General features: G+C 37.3%; 1 protein-coding gene across 10 annotated transcripts in view; it reads left to right on the plus strand.

Annotated features, from left to right (window-relative positions):
- The window catches only part of CSNK1A1 (casein kinase 1 alpha 1), a 45,674-nt gene that overhangs the window by 6,295 nt on the left and 19,351 nt on the right, over positions 1–20,028 (plus strand). For 6 of the 10 annotated variants that reach the window (XM_037508966.1, XM_054694267.1, XM_037508970.1 and 3 more), the window contains exons 3-5: positions 11,904–12,030; positions 16,296–16,394; positions 18,777–18,860. In XM_037508966.1, the coding sequence (XP_037364863.1) occupies positions 11,904–12,030; positions 16,296–16,394; positions 18,777–18,860 (310 nt within the window). The remainder of the gene's footprint in view (positions 1–11,903; positions 12,031–16,295; positions 16,395–18,776; positions 18,861–20,028) is intronic. The other 4 variants (XM_037508972.1, XM_037508974.2, XM_037508973.1 and 1 more) reach the window with 1 other exon arrangement.

Consider the following 20,028-nt stretch of genomic DNA (forward strand, 5'->3'; position numbering starts at 1 on the left):
GAATTCGTTTTGTCCACACCCTCTATTGAGATGAAGAATTTTTTTTATCCTTCAATCTTTGGTAAACTACATTCTTTGACAACATGGATTTTATTTATTTTTTAAGTGAATCTTATGGGTCATAGATACTTTGATTTCTGGTTTTGATATTGATTTGCTTGCAGAACTGCAGGTTGTTAATCTGTTTATCACCTTGAAGTACATTCTGAGACTTATCTGATAAATAGATGTACTTGGTGATACTCAAGCAGTTGAGGTTTTTCACCTGGTTCTCCTTTGAAGACCTGGAATCCTGCCTCTCCCTTTTCTGTGAGTGGTCAGTGGGGGAGGCATTGTGTTTTAATGGGGACTTTGAAAGTGCTGTACAAAAAAAAAGGTTTAGCTAGAGAGGACATTATGATCCTTAGAATAAAGGGAATTGGAAAGAACATTATTTTGACAGTTAATTGTTCTGTTTGTGGTGTCTTCTAGATTGAACCTAGAATGAATTCTATTAATATAATTTGTAATGTCAGCTTTCACTTATAAGGGATTTTTAAGACAATCTAGGTTTTTTTAATGTATAAATTGATGTGATCAATTGGATAAAAGATTTCTCTGATGCAGTGAGAAGTTACTCTAACTTTAATGTGTAGTTCTTTTTAGTCATAACATTTGATTTGTACAACTGAAATAAGTGGTGAATGTTTGAATTCTTTGTTGGTATATACACCTGTTCTCCATCAAGAAAAAAATTTGATTATGTAGACATTGTATTTGTTCTTGTATAATCATTACCACAATCCTGTAAGTTGGGATTTCATATAAAGTGTGCCAATCAGATAGGTTCATTTGCCTGAAATCACAGCTAATATATTTGAATAGATTTTATTGCCTCTTTTCAACTGTACTGATGTTTTCCAAACTTCACAGCACATGGGAGTCATTGGGAGCTTTCAAATTATTGACACCTAACTTCTAGCCTCAGATACTTTGATTTAATTGGTTTGGAGTATGACTTGGGCATCAGTAGCTCCCCAAGTGGTTACGATGTGCAGAAACTTCAGGAACCACTGAACTGAACCATATCTCAGAGATTAATAATCGTTGCTTCCTTACTTACACCTCCCAACACCACCTTTTCCTAGAACTACAACTTGGATGGCTGGATTCTTAGCTTATTCATTTCGTCTTATGAATTGGGAGATTAATTCAGGAAATCCTATACCAGGAAACATGGCAAAGTGCACTATAATCCCTTGCAGTCTAATGCTGTGATAAATGAAAAATACCTGAAACCAATATATGAGACCATTTTCCTGTTCATGTCTCATATGCATTCCTATAAGAGAGCATTCAGAAACTCTTTGAGGGAAAGAACTGGGTCTTGCTAATGGAAGTATCTTTTATGTTTCTTAGCATAGTGCTGGCAAAAATGCACTGATTTATAGTGAGGACATTTGATTTTATCTGTGTGTGTTTTTGTAATGGAACCCTGTGCACGGTTATGTTTCCTACACATTTTTAGCATTTTAGGAGTACTTGAAGCATGCATGGTTCCTCAGTTCCTAATAGGAATATGTGGTCATCTTATGATGTGGTATTTGGTATTTAAGTACTTGCTGAACTCACTAGCTGGCAGCCATTTTACAAATGAAAATGTGGCTGTACTAGTTTATACATCTTTAAATGCTAATGTAAAGAAAGATACTGTCATCTTCTTAAACCCATGTCTGTTCACTGGAAGATTTGCTTTTGTGGATATTCACCAGCTTAAGTTAGTGCTGCTAACCCTTAGGGAATCTTTTTGTTCTAGTTGAGCATCACCAGAAAGTTTAAATTTTTGTTACTGAAGCATTTTTTCTTTTTTAAGGGCAACAAGATAATTGACAGTGACTGAAGCATACATAGTATACATCATCCAGATGTTCTCATTTGTGCTACCATTAAGTATACAGTGGAGAGTTTTGCAAATTCTGAAATTGAGGTCTCCTATATTTCAGCTCATCTGGAAGCTGTTCAGTGTACTTGTTATACTTCTATACGCTGCCAGACTATTCTTTCCTGAAGGTGACTTTTATGGAAAGGGAAATGTTAGATCTGATTTAAAGTTTCTTTGCTTGTTGGAAAGCAGTAGCATAAAATTTTTGTAAATTTTAAATTCTAAAGTCTTTCATTATATTAGCAGCAAATTGAATTATTGTCCTTCATAACAATTGAAATAATGTTTTTCTAATCAGACTCAAGTTGATGCTTTTATAAATACCATTCTTTCCCTTTTCCATCCCTTTACCATGCTGTTCACTATGTATTCAGGTTAGGTTTTTTGGGGTTTGTTTGTTTGTTTTTTGCTGTTCTCACTTGATTGAAATTACTCTTAAAATTTAAACCAAATCCTGGTGTTCCCATTTTGAACCTTCCTAATTTTAATATTTTTTTTTATTTTTATTTTTTTTTTTTTAAAGTAGTTCTTTTTTTTTTTTTAATAGAGGCATGTTTTATTTATTTATTTGTTTGTTTGTTTTGTTTATACATGCACTGGGTACAGTCAGAAGCGCGGGAGGGTGAGAGAATTCACCAGAGCCAGAGCAGGGAGCAGAGCAGGCAGAAGGACCGAGGTACACTGCTGAGGGGAGCAGCGGGCGGCAGGAGAGGTCTGCGCGCCATGTGGGACCCTCCTCTGGTGGCCTGGGAGCAGCCAGGGATCGAACCGGCGCCGCAGAGGCCGCGGGCAGCTTCGCAACCCAGCGCTCAACCGCTGCGCCACCGGGGAGGCCCCCTAATTTTAATATTTTGTCTTCCTCTTAAAGAAGGGAATGTTGGCTTATTTTCTTTGAATGAAAGCTCTGATATTTGAGAGTATTTCAGTGAACTTAAAACATATATTGTACAGTACCTTCCAGAGAATAAGCAAGCATTTCTTTCAGTCAGTTGTGTGTGCGCGCGTGTGTAAAGAGCAGATAAATATAAATAAAAATAGATCTAGCTATATATCTTTGAACATCTGCTATGAACCTGGCATATAGTTGTAAATTTTTCTCTTACTGAAAATTAGGAGAAACAATGTTCTCTAAATCTCAAACTATGTGAGGATGTGAATGTTTCCTTTCCTTCAAACAGTACTCTGAACCAGAGAATGCTTAATTCATGAGGTTATTTGGTAACCCCTCTAAGGCTCCCTGTGAATTCTGCTTAGTCAGCATTTCCCAAACCTCAACCTTACATAATTGTTACTTGCAGAGCTTTTTAAAAATGCCTCTCCTACACTTCTCTCTGACTAGTTTTGGAGTGGGGCCCAAGAGTCTGTAATTTTAACAAATACCCCAGAAACTTCTGCTAAATAGAGGACCACACTATGAGAAATGATGTGCTCAGGTTTTGGCACTCATTCCTCTGAGCCTTGGGGATAGTTAGCAGTTACTTTGCTTAGAGGGCTGTGACTATTGTAGCAGATGTTATTATGTGTTTCAGGCCCAGATTTCTGTCTTTTCTACTTAATTATGTCAGACTTGGGAGCAATTCATTGTTTTCTTTATGTGTTCATTTTCTCTGCAAATGTGGAGAGAATTTGAGTTAGTTTTGTCCTAACCTTTTCAGATACTTTTCCAAACCTTAAATGCTTAGTCCTTTATGATTGTACGTCTGTTCTTCTAGACTTCAAGACGCTTATAGCCTATACCTGTGGTAAAAGACGCAGTCGGTGCTTAGTAACTGTTGAATCTGCTGAAAGTGCAGATTTTGGAAAGTGATTTAATAACTTTATTCGGATAGTTTATAAACCTAAAGTTTCACCCATTTGGAAGGTATAGATTAGGCCTCCCTGGTGGGGTTAAGTCCCAGCACTATGAAGCTCTAGATAGCCACTGCAACACGAGTTCGATCGCCGGCCAGGGAGCTGACACACATGGCGCAGCAGACCTCTCCTGGCTCGCCCACTGCTCCCCTCAGCAGTGTATTTCAGTCAGTCCACCTGTTCTGCTCCCCACTCTATCTCTGATGTATCCTCTCTCCCTTCCCCCTGCACCTCTGGCCTACACCCCAGCTCTTGGATGCATAAATAAATAAAATTTAAAAATAAATAAATAAAAGGTATAATTCAGCAGTTGTGCAACCATAGCCTTAACCTTATTTTAGAATATTCTTAACAATCCTCAAAAGAAAAACTTGAACCTATTAGCAATCACCCATACCCTGCCAGCCCTGGACAGCCATAATCTACTTTATGTCTCTATGTATTTGCTGATTAGGAAAGATTTGATCGAGCCTTTTTTAAAAAGAAAAAAAAAAAAGATTTATTTATTTATGTCTACAAGAACTGGGGTATAGGCCAGAGGTGTGCGGGGTGAGAGGATTCACCAGAGACAGCGGGAAACAGAACAGGCAGAATGACTGAAACACACTGCTGAAGGGAGCAGTGGGTGAGACAGGAGAGGTCTGCTGCGCCGTGTAGGTATCTCCTTGGCTGACCAGAGATCGAACTTGTGCTGCAGAGGCTGCAGATAGCTCATAGTGCTGTGCTCAACCCCTTGCACCATCAGAGAGGCCCTGATAAGCCTTTTTAATTAATTAGTGTTATGGAAGCTCCAGGTATATTATCTACTTCCCAACAGAAAAGTATAACTATATTTTAATACTTGAGTCCTCTGGATCTTTTAGTTCTTTTCAGCACCACTGCTAGCAATGTTAGAGAAGTGATGATAATTAGACAAAAATTAGATCATCTGTGATCTTTGAATATAATTTTAACTGTGTGATAAGAATGATAACCATTGTACTGGGAACCAAAAAAAAAAAATGAGAGCAAAATGGCTGATGGTAGGTTTTCAACAAGCTCAGCTAACTGAGCGAGAAAATAAGGTGACCTTTTCTCACTGTATACCAACTACGTCTGCTGCTTTCAGTTTTGAGGACCAAAGTCACGGGCATACTAACCCCATAGTTATCCCTTCATGTTTTAAGAATCAGCTGGACTTCATCAGAAAAGCTTTCTAATGCCTCCCTCCAAAAAATAGGTTGGTCCCCATAATTTGTACTCTCAATACCCAGTCACTCCTTGCCACGTGTGGTGTTTATTTGCCTGCACACACTGTTCTATAATCTTTGAGAACAGGAATTTGGGTTTGTCTTGTCATATACCATAAATACTGAATAAGCAAATAGTAGTTTTAGTATTGCATGGTGATATAGCCAAGCACATTTCTGTGTGTTTTATAACTTTAAGGATTAAGAAACATTTCTGCCTCTTTGAAGGTAAAGGGCAAGGTATGGGGAGACTGAGAAATACGGCACTGTTACGCTATATATAGTTCAGATATCTTGGCGGTAATATTGTAAGGAGTAGTGGTAGCATTTAGGATGAAGAAAGTAAACTCTGCTGACAGTATATTGCTGACTAAACCATACACATGATGTCCACATTGTTAATCTTAGTCTGTGTCTGCTTACCTTAAAAAAACGGTGTGGATGTGGGTTCTTATCCTGGTTGAATAATGTTTACTACCTCTATCCTCCAAGAGGTTAGTGAATTTAGATAGAAAGCAATTATACTTGTAATTTTCATAATCCTCTAGCAATCTAGTATTTCTTTTATGACTGTAGGCAGGAAACCCTCCACTTGTTTTAGCCGTACCTTTGGCTTTGTCATAGCGGTACCTTTGGCTTTGTCATAGTGGAAATCAGATATTTTCATATTATATTATTATTGCAGATATCTCCATATGTTGCTTACACTAAATATTACAGCGCTAATTGAATTTGTGTCTGTATCTTGTTATTTACAGCATTAATAAGGACAGCATGAATATTATTGTATCACAAAACTGATTTTTAAAATAATCTAATGTGGCCTCCCCGGTGGTGCAAGGGGTTAAGCACCACACTATGAAGCACTCCGCAGCCTTTGCAGCACAAGTTCGATCCCTGGCCAGGGAGCTACCCACATGGCACAGCAGACCTCTCCTGTCTTGTCTGCTGCTCCTGAGAGAGCAGCAGTGTATTTCAGTCGATCTGCCTGTTCTGTTCCCCACTCTATCTCTGGTGAATCCTCTCACCCCTCTGGCCTGTTCCCCAGCTCTTGTAGGCATAAGTAAATAAATCTTTTAAAAATAAATAAATTATAGGTGGTCTTGTGTGCAAAGTAAAACGAAGGTCACAAATGTAAGGAGAACCAATTATATAGATTAATAGAAATCCTCAGAGAGACCATTTCTTGAGAATGTAGATGCTAGGAAAATGGATTCAGTTCTTATACTTCAGTTCTTATACTTATCATTAAATGATTCAGTTCTTATACTTTTTAGTTGGTTAGTGAGAAGCCTCTGACATTAATAATCTCAAGGTAGATAAGTAGCGTAGGTAAAGACAGTACAAATAAAATTGTCGCTTAAACCTTTGTAATTTTTTGACTTATTTGAATCGAAGATGAATAGATGTTTCCTGATGGCTTTATACTTTAATTGCAGGGTGTGTTTTTGTACTCCTTGTGTTGTTATCTCCTCTGCCAAATCAAGCAGCTCATAGCCTACTACAGCCTCTAATAGGACTTTTCATTCTTGGTTAGCAGACTTTACTGAATTTTCCCGCGTATAAGGCGTTGTGCTTGATTCTTTGAATAAGACAAATATAATGACTGCCTTACTACTAGTTAGGATTCTCATCATCAATAAACATATATATATATATAGATATAGCTATATGTCTCACATAAGTATGGAAGCTGAGAAGTTGCAATTTACAGTCTTTAAGCCAGAGACTCAGAAAAATCAGTGGTGCACTTCTACGCCAAGTGTAAAGGCTTGTGAAGCTGGAGTTCTGAATTCCCAGCTCTAGTGGAGAATGAATTCTCCTTTCTTCCTTCCACCTTTTTGTTCTCTTCAGGCCCTCCACTTGGGGAGGATGACTTTTTTATATGTGATCTACCATTCACTTGCTAATTTCCTGAGATACCTTCATGGACAGAACCAGATTAAGGTTTTATGGTCCATGCCTATATCTCTAACCAGGTCAGATTGACAGAAAATTAACCATCAAACTAATTGTCTGAACAGAGAATGGACAGTAAATGCATATATTTGCTGATATTGTCATAGGGATAGAACATATTTAGGCACTTTGAGCTGCATACTTAAGGTTCAGCTGGAAGTCACTAAGTCTCTTAAGAGTATGTAAAACATTTAATTTCAGCCATTTTATTTCTTTCCTGAGATACTTCCATTTTCATAAAATGATTTCTCAGAGAAAGAAAACCCCTCACTTGAATCTTCAACTACAGTATCACACTTCCCTAGTTAGTCCCCGTGTTGTTGTCACTCTTTCCCCTACTCTCCTCCATTTCATTATTGCATACCGATGTTAAGCCTAATCCTACAGTATTGGTTTAATTATATTATGTTCCAGCCACATTCTGCTGATAGTTTCTTCAGTTATTTATAGAATTCAGAGCTCTTTAATGCAGCCCTAAACTGTCAGCCACTTTGTAGGACTCATGGTCCAAAATGATTTGTCCTTGTCTCTGTCTGGGACATCCTTTTGTATCTTCACTATCAAAATATTATTCCTCCAGGGTCTGACTTGTAACAGTATTTTCACAAGCCTTCTTTGCACAGATTTAAGTTCCCTTTGATCTTTTTGCATTTTTTTTTAATCAGCCCCAGTGGCATATGAATGTGTCATCTTATAATTGTGCTTTTTTAATGCATGTCTTAATTTTTTAACTAGATTTATTTTGGATATGCTTTTTACTTTGGATAGAAGATGAGAGTAGAGAGATAGAACTTGCCTTCTTTTGGCATATTCTTTAGACCTTAAGGTACCCTTTTTTATGCCCTTATGTAAGCCATGACTTTATAAAGTGCAAATCATTCTTCAGCCTTCAGGTAATACTCAAGTCGAAAGTACTGGTTGAAACAAACAGGAAGCAAGACCCCTGCACACTTTTTCCCCCCACTTTCGTCCATTAAATTGATTCTTATGCATGTTTTGAAACTGAGGCAGAATAAGGTTCACATCAAACTGGAGTTGTTTAAATACAACTGCCTTCTTTGTGTACTTCCCTTTACCACAGTGTGCTTAGTAATAGCAACACCTCTCATACTTAGCATAAAAAAAGTCTCTAAAGATAAGACCAGTTTGAAGGTACCTAGCTAGAAAGTGGAGAAACGGGTGAGTCTTCCATGTTATGTTTCAAATTGTCTGCAAGCTTCAGTTCAGTGCTTGTTCATTACCCGGTTCAGCAAACTCTTAAACACAAAAGCCATTAAGCCCTGACAGGTACAGGAGTAGGAATAACAAAATATCAGTACCTGTATTGTCAAGAAGTTAGATTGTGAATACAATTGTAGTCCTGGCTTAGGGAATTCTCTAAAATGGGAAGCCAGCACAGGATGGGCTACTTAAAAAAAGATTTCTTTGGCATCTGGGTATTAAGAGCTTGGGGTTAAAAATAGAGAAAAACTTCTAGAATAGACATGGGAAATATGGAGGTGAAGAAACTTCATAAAGTAGCATTTGGATCAGCAGACAACTGTTTTTGGCTCCTAATCTGGCGTAATGTCTAGATGAGTTAGTCCAGGTGGAAAGCACAGATGGAAGGTTGTGAAGTGTTAACTTTAGAGAAATAAGCTATATTTTCCTTAAGACCAAAAAAGCAAGAATGACAGACATACGTGTCACTTAGGTTTAAGGAGTCATGTATAATAGAAAGATCTAATTATTTTTGAAATGCATGGTTTAGCCACAGAGAAAAATGCTAAATGCTTTTGTATTAGCTGCTTTTTATTTTCTCTACATTAAGAATAGTGGGTATATCTAATGTTCATACATTTAAGTAGGGAGAAAAATGGTCAATAACTTGATTTAAAATTTTTTTAATTAAAATCCTGGTTTCTATTTATGAGAATATTCTGTTAAAGACTTGATTTTAAGATCACTTCTCAAAATGAGCTTTATGAAATTATGCAGTTGCTTGAAGATAAGAATTATGAATTTGTACCATTTATATTTCGGGTTTGTCTTTGACTTAGATGGATGGGTGTTTATTGTAGTTTTGTTAGTGAGCTTTCAGTGCATATCAATGTAGAGATGAGATGTGGTCTTGAGAATTAGTTTATTGCTTTCCTTTTTGTTTCTGACTTTTCTGTTACTTTAGCTCTTTCTGCTCATATAAAGTGTCACTTTTCCTTAAACCTAGATAAGTAAGATTTATATTAAAAATCTGCTAAAATTATTAGTATTTGACATTTGTATTAGCAAGAACTGATTTTGAAGTTCCTGACAGCTCCCTAGCACAGATTTGCCTCTGAGGTTTAGTAAAGGAAAGAAGGAAAGGGGGAGGGGGTATGCAAAATAAACAGGAAAAAGGAAAATACAACTTTTTTTTTTTTTTAAAGATTTATTTTATTTATTTGTACAAGCACTGGGTACAGTCAGAAGTGCGGGAGGGTGAGAGAATTCACCAGAGCCAGAGCGGGGAACAGAGCAGGCAGAAGGACTGAAGTACACTGCTGAGGGGAGCAGCGGGCGGCAGGAGAGGTCTGCGCGCCTTGTGGGACCCTCGCTGGCGGCCAGGGATGGAACCGGTGCTGCAGAGGCTGCGGGCAGCTTCGCAACCCAGCGCTCAACCGCTGTGCCACCAGGGAGGCCCAATACAACTTATTTTATTCATCATTTACCTCTAGTATTATTTATGTTTTATGCACTTATTGCCACCACCAGCCCCATCAGTTAAAAAAAAAATTCCCAGGCCTCCCCTGGTGGCACAGGCAGTTGAGCACTGCACTGTGAAGTTGTCCGCAGCCTCTGGAGCGCTGGTTCCATCCCGGCCACCGGCGAGGGTCCCACGTGGTGCAACAGACCTCTCCTGTCTCGTCCACTGCTCCCCTCAGCAGTGTATTTCGGTTGTCTGCCTGTTCTGTTCCCCACTCTGTCTGTGGTGAATCCTCTCACCCTCCCGCATCTGGTCTGAACCCCGGTTCTTGTATAAATAAATAAATCTTTTTAAAAATTTCATTTCCACTGTGAGCTTTCAAACAAATATTTGAATGAATATGACTGGTGTCTAATTCCCCTATGGAAAATAAAGAATGCAAGAGACAAAGAACAGCAGCTTTGTACAGTTTCAGATATAATGAGGACAGACTAGCTCTGCCTCTGCCATGCTAATGACACATCTATTGCTTTTAGGCTAGAGGGCAATCTCAGCTAGGTAGCACAAGCTCTTAAGTCCAGTTCTCTTAAGTCTTTTATGCTCAACATAAGACTCTAAGAGCATATTCATTCTATCTGAATGTGGGACCGATATGAATAGGTCTGAATTTAAAGGTAACTGTGCTTTAGAGACTTCCTTTGTTTCCCTTTTTGGTATCATCCTGAAATTCCTGCAATTTTGGTAAGTGATGCCATTAAGGGGTAGTAATAAGTTGTCCATGACCACATTAGATCATTTTTTAGGGATAGCAGACCAGCACACCTGTATAGTTACTTAATTTTGTGTTTTCTTGGAATACATAATTTTCTAATATTAAATTCCATGCTCTTATTTTTAGCTTAATTTTCCTTTAAGTCATCAGCATAGCAACAGAACATCATATTAGAACAAACTTTTAAAAAAGAATTAGCACTAAAAGCACCAGTTATCTACCAGACTGATAGTTGTTAATGCTTCTGATACTGATTTGGGGTTGAGAGGGAGGTTAAATCTTTTTCTGTCTTTTGAATAGTTTAAAAACAGATTTTTCAAATTGGTATTAGTTTTTATTGGAGTTGCAAAGAAATTACTCCAGTCTACCTTTGAAATAACTTGCCTATTATTTTATTTTGTTTTGTATATTTTGTTTTTTAGACATTTTAAACATTGACCCATTTTATTTCCAAGAAGAATATGTAATTAGATAAATTTGAAATAAAAATGGTAGTGTTTATTTTTAGGAAAGTACCCTTACCAGAATCATAGAATTGGAATCATGTATTGCACTGATTCCCAATCCTAGTAGATTTTCTTTGAGTTACTGAGAACAAATATATATTTAGTCACAGTAATTTCAAATAATAAAATTAAGATAAGATTCCTCTTTGGTATTACTGGGTTTTTGCTTTTTTTTTTTTTTGGTAATCTGAAACTAAGCAAAAATTGATTCTCTTTATTTTTTTTTTTTTTTTAATAGAGGCATGTTTTATTTATTTATTTATTTGTTTGTTTGCTTGTTCGTTTATACATGCACTGGGTACAGTCAGAAGCGCGGGAGGGTGAGAGAATTCACCAGAGCCAGAGCGGGGAGCAGAGCAGGCAGAAGGACCGAAGTACACTGCTGAGGGGAGCAGCGGGCGGCAGGAGAGGTCTGCGCGCCATGTGGGACCCTCCTCTGGTGGCCGGGGAGCAGCCGGGGATCGAACTGGCGCCGCAGAGGCCGCGGGCAGCTTCGCAACCCAGCGCTCAACCGCTGCGCCACCGGGGAGGCCCAAAAATTGATTCTCTTTAAAAAAAAAAAAGGGACATGTAATTATTGCTTAAATAAATACAACTTGGCGTGAAATGGAACAGGAGTTAAAATAAATGATCTTTGCTTTCTGCAACATTCTGGAATCACTGATACAGTTGCCTTTCTTTCTTAAATTAAGTAGTAACATTAAAGAACTTGTCCAAAGTCTCAAGCATCAGTGACAGGCTGGTATAAAATTTAGCTGCTTTGGTCAGAGGAGTGTTTGGCTGCCATTCCCACCTTAAGAGGGACAGTGGGGACATTTGACCAGAGTGGGGTTTCATCTTTATTTTGTAATTAGTCCATGGGCTCATTATTTGAATAGAGGAAAACTTAACCAGAGGAGAAAATTCCTATGTTTTGTAGGGCTTAAGAATTTTTTTAATGTAGTAATACTAAGTGATACATGCTTTTCATAATGCCCTCCTTTCTCCCCTTCTGTTTTGTTAGGTGGTATGGTCAGGAAAAAGACTACAATGTGCTAGTTATGGATCTTCTTGGTCCCAGCCTTGAAGACCTCTTCAATTTCTGTTCAAGAAGGTTCACAATGAAAACTGTACTTATGTTAGCTGACCAGGTATGTGAAATTTTTATGAAAATACCCATACTATTTAGATATAATTTGAATGGCTGTAAACCAGTACTATAGTCCTGTGTATCACTGTTTAATCTTATGAGCACCAGGGAAAAAAAAATTTAATAGTGTGTTCTCATTCATGTATATTACCTGTAAATGTTTGTCTATGAGTATTGGGCAAACCCAGAGTATATTGATTTATTTCCCACCTGTAGACTAGGAGTTTTAAAGCTGCTCCATCAGATGGAAATATATTTGTTTTAGCATTGAATATAACAGGTTTCCTTGTAAAATTTTTGCCTGAAGAATGCCTTCAGTATGATTTAAAGATTAAAAATATATATGTATATAGTGAATTTTTAGTTAATTAAGCTATGTGTTTTGTGGGACCCCTGTGAAAGCTGTCTTTGGGGGGAAATAAGGAATTGAAATAATTTAAGGAATTCTGACCAAGTACATATTTTTTGAAGTAATGGATTCTCAATTTGTGGTAGTACTTAAAACCCGGAAACTTTTGAAGATGTGAATTAGATGCATTGGCTGGAGGTTAGATCAAATTATTTTATTTATTTATGTGTTTGTTTGTTTATTTATTTATTTATTTGAAAGATTTATTTATTTATGCACCACTGGGTACAGTCAGAAGTGCGGGAGGGTGAGAGAATTCACCAGAGCCAGAGCGGGGAGCAGAGCAGGCAGAAGGACCGAAGTACACTGCTGAGGGGAGCAGCGGGCAGCAGGAGAGGTCTGTGCGCCATGTGGGACCCTCCTCCGGTGGCTGGGGAGCAGCCGGGGATCGAACCGGCGCTGCAGAGGCTGCGGGCAGCTTCTCAACCCTGCACTCAACCGCTGTGCCAGCGGGGAGGCCCAAGATCAAATTATTTTAAAACCAGAACTCAAGGTTTTTTGATTTTAAGAAAACAGCAAAGTTAGTTTTTGGGGTTTTTTAAAAAGATTTATTTATTTATGTATACAGGAGCTGGGGTATAGGCCAGAGGTGTCAGGGGAAGGGGGTGAGAGGATTCACCAGAGACAGAGTGAGGAGCAGAACAGGCAGGTCTACTGAAGTACACTGCTGAGGAGAGCAGCGGGCAAGTTAGGAGAGGTCTGCTGCGCCATGTGGGTCAGCTCCCTGGCCGGCAATCGAACTCGCTGTAGTTGCTGCCAATAGCTTCATAGTGCTGAGACTTAACCCCTTGCACCATCAGGGAGGCCCAGCAAAGTTAGTTTTAAGAAAATTAAGATGGAGGTGATGAGGTCAGGAGCAAGCCCTTGAGGAAATAGATATATAATAAAAGCTAATAGGTAAGAACTGGTAATTTTTTATTTGGGCAATATATCTTTTAAGCGCAGGGAAATACTGGGAACACTTCACTGTCTTTATAAAAATGCTATGGGAGAGGATGTTATTTCTTGAATATACACTGGCTGTCATCGTAAAGTAAAATGAGGTGATAAACAGAATTGCCAGTCGGTACCTACTTCCTAAGCATAACATAAAAACCACTAAATGGCTCAAACAAGAGTTAATATTTTAGAGACTCAGGGACATATGGCTGTCATAAAATGACATTTAACTAGCACTCGGAAATACAAAGAATAACTGGTCCCTTCCCTTCAGGAGCGTAGAGTTTAGAGAAGGATGGGGAAACATGATATTCAGGATTCTGTGATAGAACTTTATGTTGGGTATACTAGTAACACAAGAAAGAGTATATAGATCAATGAGGGTTGCCGCTGAAAGCGTTTGACCAAGGAGACAACAGCCAAGTCTTCCTCTGTAGATGACTGGCAACACTCGAAGTAGTTTCTGTAGTTTGTGCCATTAGCCATCTTTTGCTCAGTCTTTTCCCAGTAAATTATTAGTCCCAGTTGAATGGTAGGTATTACTTGGCTGGGACAAAAATGCTTGTATGAAGTGAGCTAGATGTTTTTAGTAACTTTATTGTACAAATTACTGCTGTATCTAAAGACAGTATTTGAACATTGTGTGTGTGTGTATATATATATCTTCATCATCATTAAATGTATAAGTTGTTTAAGCTAGAAATTACAGGTTTGGTTTCAAAAGATAGTTATCAAGATAAAGGAATAAGATTTAGAATCTTTATATCCATGGGAATGAAAACTCTGAGGGAAATGGGGCAAATAAAAAATAGAATCCTGACATATATTACTAGAAAAGCAAGAACACATGGGTAGAAAGATAAACTGGCCATCTTAAACATATAAAAATGCAATTCTAAATATCTCACAAAAATGATAGGCACATTTGGTAATTAGAAACTTACAGAAGAGATACCATAGTCAAATCAAAAAAAGACATCAAAAATTTTAATTTCTTTATATGACAGACAAAAGATTGTCTATTGTGGGCCTCCCCTGGTGGCGCAGTGGTTGAGCACTGGGCTGCAAAGCTGCCCGCAGCCTCTGCAGAGCTGGTTCGATCCCTGGCCACCAGCGAGGGTCCCTCATGGCGCGGAGACCTCTCCTGTCGCACCCGCAACTCCCCTCAGCAGTGTGTTTCATCAGTCTGCCTGTTCTGTTCCCCACTGTGGCTCTGGTGAATTCTCTCACCCTCCCGCACTTCTGACTGTACCCAGTACTTGTATAAATAAATAAAATCTTTTAAAAAAAAAATTCTTAAAAAAAAAAAAAGATTGTCAATTGTATTGAAAGAATTCTTTAACATTGAAAAGGACAAGCCAAAAGGATAATGGACAGTATATATAGATCAACAGTTTATAGAACAGTAAATCCAAACGGTCAGTAAAAATGAGCAGGTTTTCAAATTAAGTGTGACGAAAGTGCAAGGGAGATCAATTCCTGTCAAAATGGCAAAAATTTGGAAGGACCCAAAGTGACTTTGCTAGTGGGGAAAAAATAGCATCAAATGCTACTACTGGAAAAATTGTTAGAGCACTGTTTTGAAAGCCAGAGGCAGTCTGACAAGAGACCTATCAAAATGAAAAATAGACACATCCTTCAATGTAGCAATTCTTCCTTTATTATAATAAAATCACCGGTAGTTAAAAAGTTATATATCTACGTATATTAATACATTATTACTGTTCATAGTGGGAAAATACTGGAAACAATATGTGAGTGGGCAGTGATTTGGGGAAACATACCCATACATAGAATATTTGTAACCATTAAAATAAAACAGTAAGACCTGTACCATTTGACTTGACATAATTTTCAAGTTCATTGAGAAAAACTTGTTAGAATGACATATTTACTATTCAGTTTTCAAACATGTTATGCAAATGTGGAGAAAAAAGGATCAAAGTAGAAAAAGCATGCAAGAAAGGAAATCAGGGCCTCCCCGGTGGCGCAGCAGTTGAGCGCTGGGCAGCAAAGCTACCCGCCGCCTTTGCAGCGCCGGTTCGATTCCCGGCCGCCGGGCAAGGGTCCCACATGGTGCGTGGACTTCTCCTGCCGTGCCTGCTGCTCCTCTCAGCAGTGTGCTTCGTCAGTCTGCCTTTTCTGCTCTCCGCTCTGACTCTGGTGAATTCTCTCACCCTCCCGCACTTCTGACTGTACCCAGTGCTTGTATAAATAAATAATTTTTTTTTTTTTTTTAAGAAAAGGCGGGGGGAATCAATTGCGTGTATGTCCTCATTTATATAAATGTTGTATACTGCCAATTTCCAGGAATACTTAGAAAATATGTTTAATTTAAAACTAATTAACAAGAATAAACTGAATAAAATATTTCTAACATAATTACATTTGATAGCTGTTAATAGCTTTCAGTTGGTCTATAAACCTTGCTCCCAAGTATCTGTGTGTTTCTGAGTTTATGTGTTTTTAAAAGCAATGAAATATGTTATACTTGTTTTAAGTAGGTTGCCATGGGGCATAGGATTAGGGATGGAAAGTGAAGATTTAGCTTTTACTTTTCATTATCACGACTAAAACAATTCTAAAACTATTATTTTTACAGTTTAAATTTTATAATTTAATAGGAATTGGTGCTACCACCAATTCTTCCCATCAGGGTTAGAGGCTGCCATCAACAGTGGGAGAATAAGCCAAAGAACAGTGTAATTTTATGCTGGTTTATGCTTACGTTGTCAGTCTGGAGACAAACGGGGAACCTAGTTGCCCTTTTCGTTTAATTTTGTCACTCTGTTATTTTTAACTCTAAAGTTATTAAGACATACCTGTGATTTTGAGAAAATAATTGAGATATGAAAACAATGTGTTGTTTTAAATATCACTTAACTCAGCTATCTCTCTCCCCCTCTTTTTTTTTCCAGATGATCAGTAGAATTGAATATGTGCATACAAAGAATTTTATACACAGAGACATTAAACCAGATAACTTCCTAATGGGTATTGGGCGTCACTGTAATAAGGTTAGTCAAATGTTCTTTGCATGAAAGAACAGAGTAAAATATCTCCAAGAATTGCTTTGGTGAATTTTCAGTCTTTAAAAGTTATAGTAAATTGAATTTGCTATTGATAATTGCTTTGAAAGATTGTGCTAGAAGGATAATCACTTAACTCTATTAACTTAGTAACTGGAAATAAATTTTCTCCGACTTACCCAACAAAAGTTATTTGTACAGAAGTATAAAATTTCCAAGGGCACTATAATGAAATGTAATCGTCTACGTTATTTAACTATATTCAGTAGTTTATCTTATTTTTCATTCATTTGAATAGTGAAACCCCATATACTTTTCTTCCTGAATGCTAAAAATCATATTTTAACCTTTGTCTCTGAAGTGTGGGTTTTGGTAATATATGTGCTTGTGCCAGTGTGGGAACCACTGACCCATCTGTCACCATGGCGTTAACATTGCTGATTTAGCATGGTTGATAATGAAAAATCTTCAGTCCTTGGATTTGTGTACTCAAAAGGATAACTTTTAGACTTGCTGCAAAAGTCAATGACAGTTTCTTACTTGGGTGCTAAGTTGGGTGGGTTCTCCCACTTCTATTTCCCCCTTTGAAGAAAAATACAAGTGATGCATTCATACAACAAAATTGGTGTTCATTGGGGTCTCAGAGTGGTTGAACTTACGGGGTAATTGGGTTTAGCTAGTGGCGCATGATTGTAGTTAGAAACTAATTGTGTTAATTTTTCCTGCAATGATTAGTTTAATGAGTGAATTGCTTTATTTATCAATTCAATGTTGAGCTCGGGCAGACAGGCAGCATTGGCAATGCACTAAGCATATTATGATCTGATGATCACATAGAAATTTTCAACTTCAGGACAACTTGGGGCTTTCTGTTTTTTTTTTTTTATGGTTTTTTTTTTTTTTTGTTTTGTTTGTTTTGTTTTTGGAAGGAAGATTCCCCTTTGTTCTATTAAACCATTAGGGACTGTTTGGTGTTTTTAGGTCTAGCTCTAAATGTTTACCTTTGTTTGCCTGTGTGAATGCCAACTCAGAGCCATTACTATCAGAACTGGTGTTATTTGTTAACGCATTAGACATTAATAATGTTGGTCTAATCAGGTTTTTGGAAATTTTTGAAGTTGACTTTTAATGAAAGATACTCAAATCTGCATGTAATTTATCCTGCCACCCCCTAGTTGCATCCCCCCCCCCCAACCTCCCCCACTTAATGTAGTGTCTCTTTAAAGCAACCAGGTTCTTAGTTCTTTGAAAAGCCTGGTAACTTCATTGGGGAAAAAAAAAAATCACTGTTCTTCATTTTGGGGGCAATTCTGTCTATTTAATTCAAATCTTTTGGCCATTTCCCAACCTTCTCCTTCCCATTTTCTTTCCCCTGAAGATCCATCATCCTCATATGAGCTGTGATCTGCATAATTGACATTGCAGTACATGATTTTTGCCTTAAAATTCAGTGATGGCCTAGATCATGTCTTTGTCTTTTTCCCCTTTTTAAAATACCTTGTAGTTGTGTTAGGAAACCCATATTGCCTAGGGTTGAAGACCTGGATCTTGTGTCCCGTAGAGATGATAAAAAAAATATTGTGCTTGCTGCTTGCTGTTGTGCAGATTCAGAAACTAGGGTAGAAGCACAGTGTCTTACTAAACTAACATTCAAATTCTAAATGTTGTTGAGCATTTTATTTTAGATTAGTGTTTTGTTTATGTAGTCGGTTTTTAGTGTTTTTATGTATTGTAATTTGATAAATGCCAGTTGTATGAGACTGGATTCTCTGGTCAGCTGGTTCCAGCAGTTTTCTGTTCATGGGAAAAATGTTTGGGGGGGTGATTGAAGTTGATTTTTTAAAGAAAAATTTCTTACTTGGAAAATTGTTCTGAATTTGATATTTAGGAGTGGCCACTCCAATCTTAGTGAATTTGCTCATCTCTTCCAGTAATCAGCCCTGCATGCTTATGAAAATAAATTTTAAGGTGACTAAATGCCTTCTACCTCTTCCTTACTGAAGATTTTTTTCCCCTGTATAATCTTTTTTGGGGGAAGGGCAGATTGTGGTACCAAAGACAACAGATCTAAATTCCCCATTTTTTATTAAAAAATTAAAAAGCCAAATGTCACCATTGCTATATCCCTGTTTCAGGCAGTGACACGATATAGTGGCATTTAAAAACCTGAGTATTTTCCAGAATTCAAATGTTCTTGAGCATGTGATTCTCATTTGGAAAACTGAGAAGCTACAGTGCTTGGTGGAAGAAGGATGGCATTTGGCTACCCTGTTCTTTCTCTAATGCCTCGGTGTTGCCTGTCTGCGCCGGCCATTGTTGCAATGTAAGCAATACTGTTTGATGCACTGCCACCCTCTATTGTCTGTTTAGTGTTTAGAATCTCCAGTGGGGAAGAGGAAAAGAAGCATGACTGTTAGTACTTCTCAGGACCCATCTTTCTCAGGATTAAACCAGGTCTGAAACTGTCTCCTATTCCAACCTCAATCCCAAATTCATGTGCTTTTCTTTTTTATTGTTTTACTTTGATTATTTTTATTTTTGTTTTAATTCTGGAGAATGTAGATCTTGTTCAAGCACCTCTTACGTTGGCATTATTCAGACATACTTGGCAAACATATAACATTACTGAGATGTTTCTTTGTGGCTTTGCTCAAAGCTTGTAAAGTTTAGAGAAAACTTAAATGACATCAGGATTATATTTAGCGCTCTGACATCCACATGAGGGAACGATATGTTGGTCTAGTATTGAAATTCTTTATCTAATGGTACACTTGAGATAGAGTATTTAGTTTTTTTAAATGTATTTGGGGTTGCAGAACTTAATACATGATACATATCTAAGTTCAGTTGCATCAGAGCTGTGTAATGAATATATATATATATATATATATATATATATATATATATATATATATATATATATATATATATATACTGGCTTACCTCTAATCCCCTTTCCTAGTGAAATTTGGGTAAGTGTAGATTAGTTTTCAAATCTAGTGTTTCTAGAATTGATTTACCTTATTCTCAAAATCTCTCGTCCTCAACCAAATGGCCTAAGATGCTTAAAAGAGCATTATATGCTCTGGAATTAGAAGACTCTCGCATCCTCAAAAAATCAGCGTAACATCAGTGAAGCACTTACCAAAACAATTACAGTTTGTAACGCATGATATACTATAAATGAATGCCTTACCTGATGATTTAGTGTTTGGCAGGCTAAACACCTCAGTACTTTTCTAAATGTTTGTTAAATGTTAAACAGTCTTTTACTGTCATAGAAGTTAGTTTTCTTTCTTTATGTGTATGAATTTTCAGACAAACAAGGGAAAATAAAAACTTATTTTAATTTAAAAAACTGAATTTAAACAAATGAATCTTTATTGTTCATTATATCCTGAGAAGGAAGTATTGGCATAAGTAATTTTAAAAAGTTGTATTTGACTAAAGCATACTTTGTAGTTCCTTCCACCACATATATCATCTTGGTAATCATTTAATCCTTTTCTCTACTATCCAGCTTTGTTCCAGGGTCCTGCTTCTGTTAAAAAGGTTTCAGAAATTCAAATATATTTTTATCCACAGACAGTGAAATATAAACTGTGGTGACTAGATCTTGGTT

Source organism: Talpa occidentalis, unplaced genomic scaffold (genome assembly GCF_014898055.3).
Source record: "Talpa occidentalis isolate TD23 unplaced genomic scaffold, MPIMG_talOcc4v2.1 talOcc4.13, whole genome shotgun sequence".
Classification (NCBI taxonomy): domain Eukaryota; kingdom Metazoa; phylum Chordata; class Mammalia; order Eulipotyphla; family Talpidae; genus Talpa; species Talpa occidentalis.